The 15134-nt window shown below is 35.5% G+C and overlaps 2 protein-coding genes across 3 annotated transcripts; one reads left to right on the top strand and one right to left on the bottom strand.

The window, feature by feature from the left end:
* Positions 1-7696: 7696 nt before the first annotated feature.
* LOC145628194 (uncharacterized) lies at positions 7697-8191 on the bottom strand. The gene has a single exon (XM_081680504.1). The coding sequence runs from the start codon at positions 8189-8191 to the stop codon at positions 7697-7699; it is 495 nt and encodes a 164-aa protein (XP_081536630.1).
* Positions 8192-12193: 4002 nt separating this feature from the next.
* LOC145627312 (B3 domain-containing protein Os06g0112300-like) lies at positions 12194-14685 on the top strand. 2 transcript variants are annotated; one of them, XM_081679705.1, is made up of 3 exons: positions 12194-12363; positions 13522-13660; positions 14057-14685. In XM_081679705.1, the coding sequence occupies exons 2-3, from the start codon at positions 13526-13528 to the stop codon at positions 14360-14362; spliced, it is 441 nt and encodes a 146-aa protein (XP_081535831.1). In that variant the 5' UTR covers positions 12194-12363; positions 13522-13525; the 3' UTR covers positions 14363-14685. The 2 variants fall into 2 exon arrangements, with proteins under 2 accessions (XP_081535831.1, XP_081535832.1); XM_081679706.1 differs by having other exon boundaries at positions 13463-13660.
* The last annotated feature ends 449 nt before the right edge of the window (positions 14686-15134 follow it).

Here is a 15134-nt window from a genome sequence, read left to right as displayed (position 1 = left end):
ATAGTATATTTTTTTTATTATGAAAAAATAATTTAAGTCGGACCCTAATTAATTATGTATTTACAAATTTATAAAAATAATTATCGAAATCACGAATTTGATTAAGAAGGGGTTGAGATCCAGATTACGAAAAGCATGTATCGTAAACTGTGCGTAGTGTTAAAGGGATGAAAACTTAGAAATCTTCCATCCATGTTTTTCATATTGCTCCCATACAAATTCAACGGACTTCAAGTTACCGAAATCAAGTTTGTTGATGAAATAACACAGCTCGTGAATCTCATACTTCAACTCAAAAATCCGCGAAGGCAACTTGCTTTTCAGCATTTTCTTATTCAACATATAGGGTTGCACACCGTGAAGGGAAGCGGTGTTTCCATCGCTGCCACCCTTGTGAAATTTTTTCCATTCATTTGCCAAATTGTTGCATAGGATATACCCTTTTGCTAGTTGTCATTAATTTTTTGTTAGCCGGAATACGAAAAATGTACGCAAACTATCAGTAAAATTAACATAGTAAAATGGCGAAAAGTGTGTAAAAACTTAAAACCACACATATACTTTTGAACATTTAGTGAAATTTTTTTAAACATTTTACAAAAATATGAACATCTAGTAAAAAAAATATGAACACGTCACAAAAAATGAACATAAACATGCAAATTTTATGTTCATTTTGTATACAGTAAATGTTCAGTTTATATTACAAAACTATTGAATTATTACGAGTTAGACAAACTTCTTTCAAAATTTGTTTGACTTGCAATAATTCAAAATTTGTGATTGTTCATATTTTTTTTACTTAAAGTTCAAAATTTGTTATTGTTCATATTTTTTTTTACTAAATGTTCAAAAGTATATGTGTGGTGCATTGCGATTGTTCATATTTTTTTTTACTAAACGTTCAAAATTTGCAATGTTCAGATTTTTTTTACTAAATGTTCAAAATTCGCGATTGTTTAGATTTTTTTACTAATTGTTCAAAAGTATAGGTGTGATGCATTGCGATTGTTCAGATTTTTAACTAAATGTTCAAAATTTGCGATGTTCGGATATTTTTACAACATGTTCAAAATTTACAATTGTTCAGATTTTTTTACTAAATGTTCAAAAGTATAGGCGTGGTGCTCCTATTTCTAGGTGCACCATGGTGCAACTTATTATTTGCGGGTTTATGACAAGCAAAACATAATTTCTTGTTGGGTGTGGCCCAAATTTTAGGCACATCATTTTAATTTCTTGTACTGCGTATACATGTGTTGGCAGGAAAATGTTTATTTTTATAGTACTTTTTTTTTATTTATTTTTTTTTATGGTAAGGGTAAGGACCCTAGTCGAACCTCAACCATTACAGGTTTTTTGGTCTAATATTTGTGAGTCAGACACTTTGAAACTAAGGGGAAGGGTAATTGGGTAAGGGAACCCAGTATCCCACCCACGAAGTGCCTCTAATTAAAAAAAATTGAACCCCCAACCTAAAGATTAAAAGGTGAAATTTTTCCCACTAAACCAAACTTAGCTTGGTACCAATAATATAGGATAATTTGCTTGACACCTAGTATGTCGTATGCCTAAGTCAAATTTCATGTACTGTCAAAGTCATGTTAATTTATACTTCATATATACTAACAATGTCAACTTGGTGCCATCTTTAAATAAGACTAGTGAGCTTAAATTTAACATTAATTACGTAGTATGTTACTGAAAAATGTATAACTAATCCACTTAAGTGTTCTATATCTTTTTTTTTTTTAAATAAAATGTTATAAGCTTGACCCCCTAGGTCTCTGTATGTTGGTCCAAGATTTACCATTAATGGAGCATACTTCATAGCTGTGGTTTCGAGTATGTGTAGGGTGGTCGATTGCACAGTGTCTCTAAGAGCCTGTTCTCATTTACTGAAATGAATTGATTGGAGCTGAACTGAAATTAAGCTGAAGAGAACTGGCTCAATAAAACTACTATAGAAGGGCTCTTGTTTTTGAAATTTACTTGTACAAAGTAAGTTGAAAACTTGTTAATCAATCATCTATTATTTAATTTTATCACAAAATTTATGATTTCATAAAATATTTCGTTAAAAAAATGATTTTAGGGCTCAATTTAACAAAATTACACCGGGTCATTTCCTGTGTTAGCATTTATAGTCCTGTCTTTTTGATACTTCGTATGTAATAACTCGCACTAGTTCAAGTGACAGCTTATTGGGTGGTTGTCTATGTTCTTGAAATTACTTTGTATATATGTATTATTGTTATCGAATTAGTTTTGATATATATATTTCAAGCTTTTCCTCCATTTTATAATAATCACAAAGTTTTTTTTTTTTTTTTTTTTTTCAAGGCAATACTTTCTATTTGGTAAGGAAATATTATCATTCTATTTTTACTCTCTCATCAACCCCAATTTGTAGGGGTGTATATGAACCGAGCCATAAACTACTCGGGTTCGAGCTCGGTTGAAGCTCGTTCATGTTCGTTTATTTAATAAATGAGCCGAGGTTGAACAAATTTTGAAACTCGTTTAATAAATGAGCTTGGACACGAACATAAATATGCTCGTTCAAATATGTTCATGAACAACTCGTTTATTTATTTTCACAAACTTATTTATGTTCATGAATTGTTGATTTATTCATAATTTGTTAATTTAATTCTTAAGTTTATATGGTGTGATTAAGATTTAATTATTATGCTACTTTTGAGATTTTCAAATGTCAAAAGTAAAAAGGTCGTTTATTATAAAAGCTTGTTTATTATTGAGCTTGTTCATGAATCACTCATTTATCAACTCGTTTAGTAAACGAGCTGTTCATGAACATATATTGTACTAAATGAGCCGAGCTTGAACATATTTTTGAGCTTGCTTGAAAGCTCAAGATCGTGCTCGAACAGTCGGACTCGCCTAAGTTAAGTGAACTGAACATGAACAAGGTAGTACTCGGCTCGGCTCGGCTCGACTTATTTACACCCTATCAATTTGACAAATAAATTTATATGAAGTATTATAAAATATACGGAGTATTGTACTATTCTAAGGGTATGTTCTCATAGACTGAACTGAACTGAACTGAACTGAATAATTAATAAGAGAAGGAAATTAGGAGCTGAACTGAACTGAACTGAACTGAAAATAAACGTATGAGAACAGACCTGAAAATAAACGTATGAGAACAGACCCTAAAACTGTGTGTATACACTAATATTGCAATTACTTGAATTGCAAAATTGATACTACTCCCTTCGTTCTATTTTTTTTTTATTTTACGGTTTTATTTTTACTTTTCTTTTTTATTCTTTAAATAGTAGAGAATTACTTTTGTTAGACCCTCTCCAATGGTGAGACTTCAGTAGGTATTTTTAGGAGAGAGAGAGAGTATTTTTGCAATGTACACGTTGATAATTAAACGTAGCAACTCCAAAATAAAGTTGCTAAGTTTAACACGGAGTACTAAGACCCTCTCTAATGGTGAGACTCAAGTGAGTATCTGTAAGAGAGAGAGAGAGTATTTTTTGCAATGTATACCAATAAATTGGTATCTAAACTTAGCAATTCCAAAAAAAAGTTGCTAAGTTTAGATACTCAACTTTGAGTCTCATTTGACAAAAAGTGTGGGCCCCATGTCAATATTCTAATTATTTTGTAATTTATTTAAGTTTTACCTTTTTTTTTTAATCTTACAATATTTGATATTAAAAATAAATGGATTTGGTGAGCCAAATTGAAAGTGACATTTGTATATTTTGGAGAATCTCACCATTGGAAAATTAGGCTTCACATAAGTTACTAAATTGAGAAGTGAGTTTGGTATCACCATTAAAGGTAAAAAAACAACTCATTTTGTATTTTAATACTCATATACGAGTCTCACCATTGGAGATGGTCAAACTTTGAGTCTCATTTGACAAAAAATGTGGGACCCTTGTCAATATTCTAATATATTTTGTAATATATTTAAATTTTATTATTTTTTTAATCTTATAATATTTAATATTAAAAAAGAAATGGAATTGGCGGGCCATAAATAGAAAGTGACATTTGTATATTTTTAGAGAGTCTCAAATTAGACTTCACATGAGATACTAAGGGTCTGTTCACATTTACTTAATTTCAGTTCAGTTCAGTTCAGTTCAGTTCAATTCAGTCAAGTTCAGCTTAAATCAGTTCAGTTAAGTTCAGCTCACCTCAAATCAGTTCAGTAAATGTGAACAGACTCTAAATTTTTTTTTACGCAAAGAGACGAAATATTATATTAGGCTATATGCCTTAAAGGAGCAAATAAAACTCCAGGGGTTACACTCTCCACAGTGAGTGAGAACCAACAAAAGATAAGTTTGATGGGGTTGTGGAAATCAAAAGTACTACCCTTAGTTTTATACACATACTCTGCTAAATAATAGCAGGGGAAAAAAAGACTATCCAAACAAGAACTAATGTGCAGCTTGAACATCAGCTAGGTCTGCTTCAGCTTCAACTCTTGCGCAGTCGGGTACAGAGAAATGCATCTTGTGACCCAGGGTCATGTTCATGGCGTATTGAGCCAGCTTGTGAGCTACCTTGTTCCTCTCCCTAGGGATATGCACCATGTAAATGGTCCAGCTCTTGAGAGTGAGCAGGTGAGCAACATCCAAGAGCACTGCTGCTACTTCATGATGAGGGTTGGTGGTAGCTGTAGAAAGCATCCTAGTAAGTACCTCCGCATCTGTTTCAACTTCCATGAATTTGATCTTGAACTCCTTGGCCATCTCCAGACCCTCCCTAATGGCATATAGCTCAGCTGCCAAAGGAGTAATAGCATTATATTTGCTAGAAAATCCAATGTACCATCCTCCAGAAGGAGTCCGAATAACACCACCTCCAACTGCTTCTGTTTTACTCCTCCAGGCACCATCAACACTTAGCTTAACAAAACCTGGTGGTGGTCCAATCCACTTGGGAGATCTTGGTACAGCAATGCCTTTACCTTTCCCTTGAACAGCATCCTGCAGAACATGGTTAGTGATCTGACGATCAATTATGAAACCATTGAATAAGCTGAAGTTTGAGAGACTGATGTCCTCAAAGATATACTTATTCCTAGCTTTCCAGATGTGCCCAATGGCTAGAATGAAAGTGGTATCCCATTTCTCAGTTAAACCAAGATTAAAGATAACCCAATCATTCCAAAGTCCTCCGAAAAACACATTGTTATCAAAACCTTTTGGTCTTTTGACTTTTTTGAAAATCATTTGCCAAAACTCGGCGACTCTAGGACAATCCCTAAAAAGATGAATTAGGCTCTCCTCCTCTAGATTACAAAACGAGCAACTTGGATCAAAATCAGGGATGATGTATTTAATTTTGCATCCAACTGGCAAAATGGACAGGATACAATTCCAAACAAACATTTTGTATTTGAATGGAACTTTTTTTTTCCAAAAAACCTTCCAATTGAAATTAAAAGCAAGTCCAAGATCAACATAATTATGCAAAGCAAAATAAGCACTTTTGATAGTAAAAACCCCTGTTTTATCAAAAATCCATCTGATGCTGTCTTTAGTGTTTGAAAGGCTGGGATAGGACAGAGGAATGGCTTGAATGTCCTGAAGGGTAGAATTGCTAAAAAGGTGATCAACATCTGAAAGATATCATTTCCCATTTCTAATAATGTTGTCAACTCTCCAGTGGGCTTTCCTATCAGGAACAATACCATGGGGCTGAGTCAAATATAGGGGGCCATCTCCCACCCAATGATCATACCAAAGAGAAGTATTGCTACCATCCCCAATTCTAACTAAAATGCCCTTCCTAAGAAGCTCTCTACCCTTAAGGATATCTCTCCAAATGACAGAATGATTAGCAGCAGCCTTACAGTCCCAAAAGCTTTCCCTTCTAAAATATCTGTCCCTTAAGATCTTAACCCAAAGTTTATCAGATTCAGTAATGATTGACCATCCCAACTTGGCCATAAAGCAGATATTCCACTCTCTTAAGTTCCTGATACCCAATCCTCCCATTCCTAAAGGATTTTGAACTTTACTCCAACTAAGCCTAGGACTGTAGTGAGTTTTATCTACTCTATTCCAAAAGAATTTTTTACATTTTTTCTCCAAAGACTCTACAATGGAAATGGGTAAAATATTTGTTTGCATGGCATGAAGGGGGAAGGAGTTCAGAACAGATTTGATAAGAGTGGTTCTTCCTGCCATATTCAACAATTTAGCTTGCCACCTCTGGATTCTCTCAGAAGTCTTATTTATCAAAACCCAGTAGTCAGAAATCCTTAGCTTATTAGCATTGATCTGAACTCCTAAGTATTTCCCAAAAGAAATGCTGGATTTAAAACCTGCAGTTTGAGCCAACTGTGACCTGATCAAGTGATCCATTTTTTGAGGGAAAATAATGCTTGATTTTAACTCACTAACTCTAAGACCAGAGGTGCACCCAAATTTAGACAAGATTTGTAAGATAGCATCCAAGTTTTTGAGATTAGCAGCTCCAAATAGAAAAACATCATCTGCATAGAACAGATGGCTTAAGGAAAAGTTTTTATAGAGATTTTCAGTGGTTTCCAGCAACCCTTATTAACTTCCTCTTCAATAATGATGGACAATCTTTCCATACATAAAATGAAGATGTAGCTAGAGAGAGGGTCACCTTGTCTAATTCCCCTATGAGGAGAGAAAGAGTCAGTGACTTCTCCATTCCATAAAACAGAAATGGAGGGAGTGGTGACACAATGCATGATCAATCTTATTAGTTTGCTAAGGAAATGGAAATAGACCAGAGTATTATAGATAAAATCCCATTCTAAGCTATCATATGCTTTTGGCAAATCCAATTTGAGAGCCATGACATTCTTCCCCTTCCTACATTTTTTAAAGATGTGAGCTATCTCCTTGATCAAAATGATATTATCTTCCATACCCCTGCCCTTCACAAAACTGGATTGTAAAGGACTGATAATAGAAGACATCAAGGATCTAAGTCTAAAGGAAATCACTTTGGTGATCAGCTTATAAATGGTGTTGCAAAGCCCTATGGGTCGAAACTCTGACATGCAAAGGGGATTATCTTTTTTGGGAATGAGGGAAATATAAGTATGGTTAATACTTTCAGGAAAATTCCCAACCTCGAAAGCATTGCAAACAAACTCATGAATACTACTACCAATATCTTCCCAAAAGTGTTGATAAAAGACTGGTTGGATGCCATCAGGACCTGGACTTTTAATGGGACTCATATGGAAAAGACAGTTCTTAACCTCTATAAGACTAGGAGGAGAGCAAAGAGAAAGCATGATGTTAGAGCATTGAGAGTCATCAAGCTGTGAGTAAAAATCAGCAGTGGTGTGTAAGGTTGAAGTGAAGAGTTTTTGGAAATACACCCTAGCCATAGATTTAAGACTACCAGGATCATAGATCAAAACATCATTATCATCCTTCAAACACAAAACTTTACCCCTACTTTTTTTAACTTTAGCTAAAATATGGAAATACTTGGTGTTGTAGTCTCCATATTTCCTCAAATTAATACCAACTTTTTGAGCCCAAATTACCCTCTCCATCTTATAAATCTGATTAAGCTCATGAATAAGATCCTTTTCCAAAATATTTAAATAGGTTGAATAGTTTTTAGAAAGATAAATTTGAATACCATCCAACCTAGCTAAGATATTTTTCTTTTTAATAGCAATAGATCCAAATATGTTATGGTTCTAATCTTTTATATTTTTCAAAAAATTATCTCTTCCTTCCATAAAAGGAATAAGACAATCATTGGGGGCCCATTGCTGCTTGGATAAAGAACTAAAAGAATCATGTTGGATCCAAACTTCCTTGCATCTAAAAGGGAAAGGACCTTTAGAGGGTTCATCCTCTAAAGTTACCAAAAGTGGACAATGATTAGAATGCGTTCGAGGTAGATGAGTTACCTTAATTTGAGGGAAATCAGCTAGGAAGGCTGCATTAGTGACAACTCTATCCAACCTCTCTTTAATCTCTCGCACACCATGTCGCAGGTTGGTCCAGGTGTAAGGATTCCCATTTAAGCCCACGTCTACCAAACCGGCTTTATCCATAAAGTTGACCAAATTAGCACATTGCCCTGTTCTGAACTTCCTTCCTCCTCGCTTCTCCTCCTGATTTGTAACTTCATTCAAGTCTCCTAGCAGCATCCAGGGTGTGTTAGACGGAGGAAGGTTAGCTTGCATGTCTTACCACATCGCATGTCTAGCTTGCGGAACGCTAGGAGCATGCATCCCAGTGAGAAGGAACTCAGTTCCCCTGTTATGAAACTTGAAAAGGGTGTGGATGTAATTATCCATCTCCTTAAACAGGATTAAGTCAACATTAGCTTTCCAAAAAACCCAAATTCCTCCCTTTTTCCCATTAGGAAGGACAACTTTCGAGTCAATGAAACCGAGTTGATGCTGAACATCAGTGGCTCGAGTTACTTCGCTCTTGGTTTCCAGGAGAATAAAAATGGATGGCTTGTGTTGTTGCACAATTTGCCATGCATGAGGTAAGAAATCATTCTTACTTTCTCCACGAACGTTTCAAAGTGCAATCTTCATATCAAGGCTCGAAATTGGGACGATAGAGGATCTTTGTAGAGGCTCAAAGGGATGAGCGTTCGGCTTGCGGAAGAATTCTGCCCAGTCCTTCCAGTGTTCCCACATATTCTGCCTCACTACTTCCGTCATTGAGAACGGATTTAGATAGGTTCTGATCTGTAAGGTCTTCTGTGGATCGTGGATATACCAGATTTGAACTTGCACTCCCACTACTCCCTTTTCGGTCTGGTACATGGCCATATGGCGGCCTAGCTCCGCTATATTTTGTCCTTCCGTGCCTAACTGCAAGGGCATGACCGGAATGCCTCCGATTGGACTGACGAATCCTCGCTGCATGGTCGGATTTTGAGCCTGAAGAGAGAGTTGCATTCTCGCATAAGGGGGTAGGGACTCCTCTTTCCTTCTGAGCGCATCCAGAATTCTCATTGTTGAATCTGTCTCCTGTATCGGCTCCGGGCTTTTCATTGCTTTGCATATCGACATCTCTGCTGCTGTTGGAAACAAATTTAGGGTGCATTGAGGCAATCTGTACTCTTTCCAGAACTGATTCTCTGGTGGGGGGATAGAAGGAGTTTTTCCTTCATTTGGCTGGTATTCGAGGGGTTGCAGCTCTGAGTGTTTGTTTTTCTTTGGTACGTTATCAATGGAAGAGGAGAGGTTTTTTGATTTGGGTTGGGGGGTTTTTGAGGTGAAGGCTTCATCGGAAATGGTGGTATTTTTAATGCTGCCTATTTATTGGGTGGTTGAGTTGTGAAGAGGAGTGGGGGATACAGTGGTAGTGAAATTAATAGGTGATTTAATCGAAGCAGAGTGTGCAAAAGATGAAGAATTTGGAGAGTTTAAAAAGCATGCAGAGGGTGTATCATCATTGCTGTTGAGATTTTTAGCAATATTTTCTTCTATGTTTAAAGCCACTTGGCAGCTCCCCCCTTGAGGAATACAATTGGGCAGTTTCCCTTTAACATTAGCAGTTAGAGATATAAATTCATGTGGGGCTATATCTGTAGAGTTTAAATTTCCCTCATTAATGAGTGAATTCTTTCCAGATTGAGTATTTCCTTCATTTATCATAATATCCCCCGATGTTTCTCTGTCAAGTAAATTCCATGATACGCTAGAAGAAGAATTTTGCCTTTTTTTAATGGACCCAAATGCCTGTTTATTCGTATTAACTGTAGGGCTATTTTTATCACTGTTATGCTTCGATTTCACCTGGCCCACTGCTACTTTATCCAAAACTCTGTTTCCTTGTTTCGAATATTTGTTACTTCTTGAATTAATAACTGTGGTCCATGGCCCATAAGAATTAGTGCCCAAAGACTTTGCCTGGCCCAAACAGGAATCAACAAGTTGCTTTTTATTACCCAAAATGGATAAATTGGAATCATCAGTCTTGGTACTGGGTCCACCCAACTCGGTCGTGGTACCTTTTGTACCTTTGATCAAAATAGAAGAAGTAGTTGTTGACTGATCAAAAGGTTGATCTGTGTCTTGGACTTTTCCTTTACCTTTATCAAACTTTTCGCAATTTTCTTGCACGTGGCCAATCTTACCGCACGTGAAACAAAGAAGATGAATATCACTACAAGAAAATAACCTTTTCGTAGCGATTATTTGAACCTTTAGTATCGATTGTAATTGTAACAAAAAGCTTTCCTAACGAATGGTCATTCGATACAATATCCCCCGTTGCCTTAGCCTTTAGTAGTGGTTTTCAATATCGCTGGGGTTGGCCTCAATAATCGATACGAAAAACTACATCCAATCGTGGTGATTATTGTAGCGATTACAATCGCTATAAATTTTAAACTCATTTTCTTCAAAAAAAAAAAAAAAAAACATGCGTATGATCTTTACAAGATTCGAACATGCAACCTCATACTCTTATATTAAATGTTTTACCAATAAGCTATGACATATTTTATGTATTCTTAGTCAAAAAATATTTATATATCTAGTGTTGAAAAGGCTTTTCGTATCGATTTTTAGGATTTAGTGGCGATTGTAAATGATACAATTTCTCAAAATTATATAAATGTGTAAAAATAGTGTGGATATGTATTATTATGCTTTCCGTATCGATTTTATATGGGAAAACCATGGCGATTGTAAAAATGATACGACATCCTTAATTATTTCACAAACATACTTACATATTGTAGCGATTGAACAATCGCTACGAAATAATCACTACGAAAAGTGATTTTTCTTGTAGTGTATTTTCAAATTGCACATTCTGCCATGCACCACCTACCCATAGACTCGTCGTTAAAGGTTGTTGCATTTTGATTTCGATGCAAACCCTGGCGTAACGACCTCTTGTTAGCTTATCAGTGGCATAATCGACTTTGATCGGATTACCGACTCGTTTTGCAATTAAAAATAAGGCCTCCTTATCATAATACTCTACAGGTAATTCTAGAAAACGGATCCAGACCACCATATTATCAAAGCTAGATAAGTTAGGTCTGAAATTGGGCTTTCACTTTGATAGAACTAGGTAGTGATTATAGATAAACCAAGGCCCTCCGTATAGTGCTCTGTCATAGTCATCCTGGGAGGAAAACCTGAAGAGATAAACGTTCCCTCCCATATCAATGGTTTCCAATCCACCCTTAATTTTCCACATTATTCTAGCCCTAGCATCCATGAAGGTTGGCCTTATGTTAATGCCTAAGAATTTACCCACTAATGAGAGCTTCCAAGGAGATCTTAGTTTAGCCAGAGTATCCTTAGGAAAGGTTATAGCAAGATCTGAATTTGGAGGATCAATCTCCAAATCATCCCATTCCAAAGACATACCTGTGATACTTTTAGCCTGGTTAAACCATTGACTAGATCCTGCTACTGCTTCCTTGAAGGATAAAGGTTTGGGGACGCGAGTATCCTCTTTATGAAATTAGCCAGAAACCTGTGTAGGGTTAGGATTAGGGTCTTGTGTAGGATTAACCAAAACGATCGGATCAGCTTGGGAGAAAGATCCCTCCATGGTAGGATTAACATCATCCATATGTAAATCTGGATCATCTGGGTTAGGATCCTCCATGCTTAGAATCTAGGTAAAATTAAGGAAAGAAAAAACTAAGGCAGAAAGAAGAAAGAAAGAAGAGCTTAATCCCTTCCCTAAACTAGTTCCCAGGGACTCCACACCCCGGGGTGTGAAGTAAATCCCTAATGACTAAAGTAGGGTTAGGAGAAAACTTAGAGAGAAAACTTAGAGAGAGAAAACTTAGAGAGAGAATGTGATCAGAATTTTTTCCCTAAACAGACTCTAAATTGAGAAGTGGGTTATATCACCATTATTAAAGATAAAAAAAACAACTCATTTTGTATTCAATACTCAAATTTGAGTCTCAGACTTAACCGAAAATTGTAAACTTTGTAATTGTAGTCCTCTATTTTGGTAAGTGTAGCTGTGTAGCCGAAAATTTACTTAATTTCAGTTCATTACAGTTCAGTTCAGCTTCAATCAGTTCAATTCAGTTCAGTTCAGCTTCAATCAGTTCAGTTCAGTTCAGTTCAGTTCAACTCAAATCAGTTCAGTTCAACTCAAATCAGTTCAGTTCAGCTCACATCCAATCAGTTCAACTCAAATGCGGACTACGAAGTAAAATTGACAATCCATCAAAGTCATGAAACGTCAATATCATAACGTAATTAGACACCAAGGAATTTAATTCAACAAATACGGAGTTCAAACTTCAAAACATTCCCTTCTTCTCACCGGACTCAACCTCCGATCACCGGCCGTCTTCCGTCGGCGTTAGCATACAACCCCTCTTCTTGATTCTTCTTCCTCCTATTCAAGGGTTAGTTCAATTTTCTTTTTACTTTTTAATATTCAATTATTGTCAATCCAAATTTGATTGTATCTTTGTTACATTTATGCAATTTTTGTTCAATCTTGTTGTTTATGGTTAAATTAGAGAGAATTTTGTTTAATTGCACAGACAAATGAGAATTTTTGTAAAGTAAAAAACAATAATTCCTAAAAGGGGTTTGAGTTGAGAGTGGTAATAATGTAGAATATTTCCCTTTTTGAAAGTGATATTAGATCAATTTGTTGTAATTTGTAATTTGGTTTTGCTAATTGTGATAAATTAATAAATATTTAGCTATTCTACTTGCTTCAAAGACAAGTATTGATCTTTGATACTGTCTTTGGCTATTACAAGTGTGGAAAGAAAGAGCAAGTTGCAATAGTAGTGGGCAATCAAATAATATTGAATGATGAATTGTTTACTCCAATTGAAATTGATCTTTTCTTGCAAGTTAGTGACACATACTGTGATGGTTTATGTGAAGAGCAAGTTGTAATATAGTATGCGCGATTGGATGATAAATTGGTTACTCTAATTGTGAACGATCTTTTCTTGCAAGTTAGCTATGATAATTGATTTGAAATGCTTTTTAATTATGGACTCACATTAAGCATAGTTTTAATCTTATACTAGATTTCATGTTGTAGTTCGAATTGTTGATTTGAGTACGTGTTTTATCTTATTTGCACCCCTTCGCTCTAACTCTTGAATTGGTCACATTCAGACTTAGAAGATTGCTTGATTTCTATTCTAGTTAATCTATTACCGTAAAATTGACTAAATTGATGATCATTTTCCCAAGCTCGACTTAATGTGTAATTTGTCAGAATGGGTCAAATTGATTGTTCATTCGAGGGAGCTTGACTCTAGAGAGTCTAGATTTAAGAGTGTCTTGAACTACAGGTAGGAAGAAAGAGGGGTTTGTGATTTGTTTGCTTCATTTCAATACTACATAGTGCAAACTAGTGACTTTACACAACTTTGCTTTTTTAATCTGTTAATCTTTCCTTGAGTAAGAAGTGATCTCTTTTACTGAAGTAGTCCAGCAGCTACTCTGCTAATGTTTAGTATTGCTCTGATATAATAGGTATCTCTTATATGAATGTTTTGATTCTTGATACGTATGGAACCTTTTGTATTATGAAGAGATATGAACGAGGAGGAACAGCAACTTGATCCTGTATCTATAGATACCGAAGAGGATGAAGAAATTGAGCCACTTTCGGGATATCCCATGTTTCATGTAACTCTTTACAAATCACACGTCAGTAGTCCATATCAATTGGTAGGATTTTCTTCTTACTCTCTTATGTTTCATTAGTGTATGGAATTGTGGATTTAAAGAGAAATATAGCGATTTGTTGTTTCATTGTTATCTTCATGATGATGGTTTGATTCATTCATCAGATAGCTCATAGAAATTTGGTGCATAAATGAACTTTTTATGTTTTTGGCTATCAGTGTCTTTGTGAGGTAGCGTTGATGATACACAAAACACATTGTTAAAGGCCTTAAAGCTCTAAAAATTACATCAGTTCTTCTTTGTGGGCTTTCCCTCTCGAGTCTAAATGAAATCTCTTGTTGTCAAACAGCGTAGGCATAGTTAGCTTGCATACATTGTGTGCAACCCTTACAAAGGATGACACACTGACTATAATTTCTGATTGATTCATGACTTCAGACAATTCCTGCAGAAAGTGCTCATATACTTCCCCATAAAACAGCCACAGTTACCCTCACTCGTGGCAAAAAGTGTTGGAAAACAACTTATTTCGGCAGTCATCCAACCCATAAAAGATTTGATTTTAGCTCGTGGAAAGAATTTGCTGTTGACAACAATCTCAAGGTTGGAGATGTTTGTATTTTTGAACTCATTGAACTTAGTGGTGAGGCTTTGAAGCTCAAGGTTCAAGTTCTTCGAGGTGACTTTCCTTCTATTTTACTAGGAAATGACGGCACAAGTGATAACCCCATAATTGTTGAGTGAAGATTATGATCAATCTTCTTTAAGGTCTTGACTTAAATTTCTTAGCTTAGAAAGATTTGGCTTTTGTTTAAGAAAGTATGCAAGCACTGTAAAATCGCTTGAATTGGAACATCCAGTTCATTGAGGTAAAGCATGTCGGCAACACCGGTCTGTGACATAGCTCGCTATGAGTCAATGACCTTAGCTTGGCCCAAAGTGACATAGTATGATATTAGTAGTGTAGTACTGGGAATTTGTAATATGGAGTTGGTGTACTGTTATGTATATTGGATTATGTAGAGATTATGGTTTTATAAATGAAGGGAGTGTTATTATTAAAATTAGTTGATTATTGTGTTGGAGGCTTGGAGCTCAATAGCTCATTGTTTATTACTTCATATCTGTTGTATGTTGTTAGCTGATCTCTAGAAAAGTGTTGAGCAAATTAGTGGCAGTGGACTAAACTATTAACTACTCAAGGTAGTTTGGATAAATATTTTATTGTATTTTCAATTTTGATTACTTGATTAGCAATTTGAACTTACTAGAGCTGAAATGAACTGAAAATAATCTGATGAGAACATACCCTTAGTTTACAAAAAACCTTACGACATTAATGAATGAGAGCAAGGCTGCAAGGTGCTAGTGGAGAAGCGTAAAATACATTTTTTTCCCACTAATTTCTAATCAATTGCGAATTTATTGCACCTGTAAAATTCATAAGACTACGCTACTCTAGATAATTTTTCATATGCACCTGTTAAATTCGTAAGAGTACCCTCCCACAAATTCC

This window comes from Chenopodium album, chromosome 4 (genome assembly GCF_948465745.1).
Source record: "Chenopodium album chromosome 4, dcCheAlbu1.1, whole genome shotgun sequence".
Lineage (NCBI taxonomy): Eukaryota > Viridiplantae > Streptophyta > Magnoliopsida > Caryophyllales > Amaranthaceae > Chenopodium > Chenopodium album.
The sequence above is the reverse complement of the archived record's forward strand: the minus strand, read 5'-3'. Positions and strand labels throughout refer to the sequence as shown.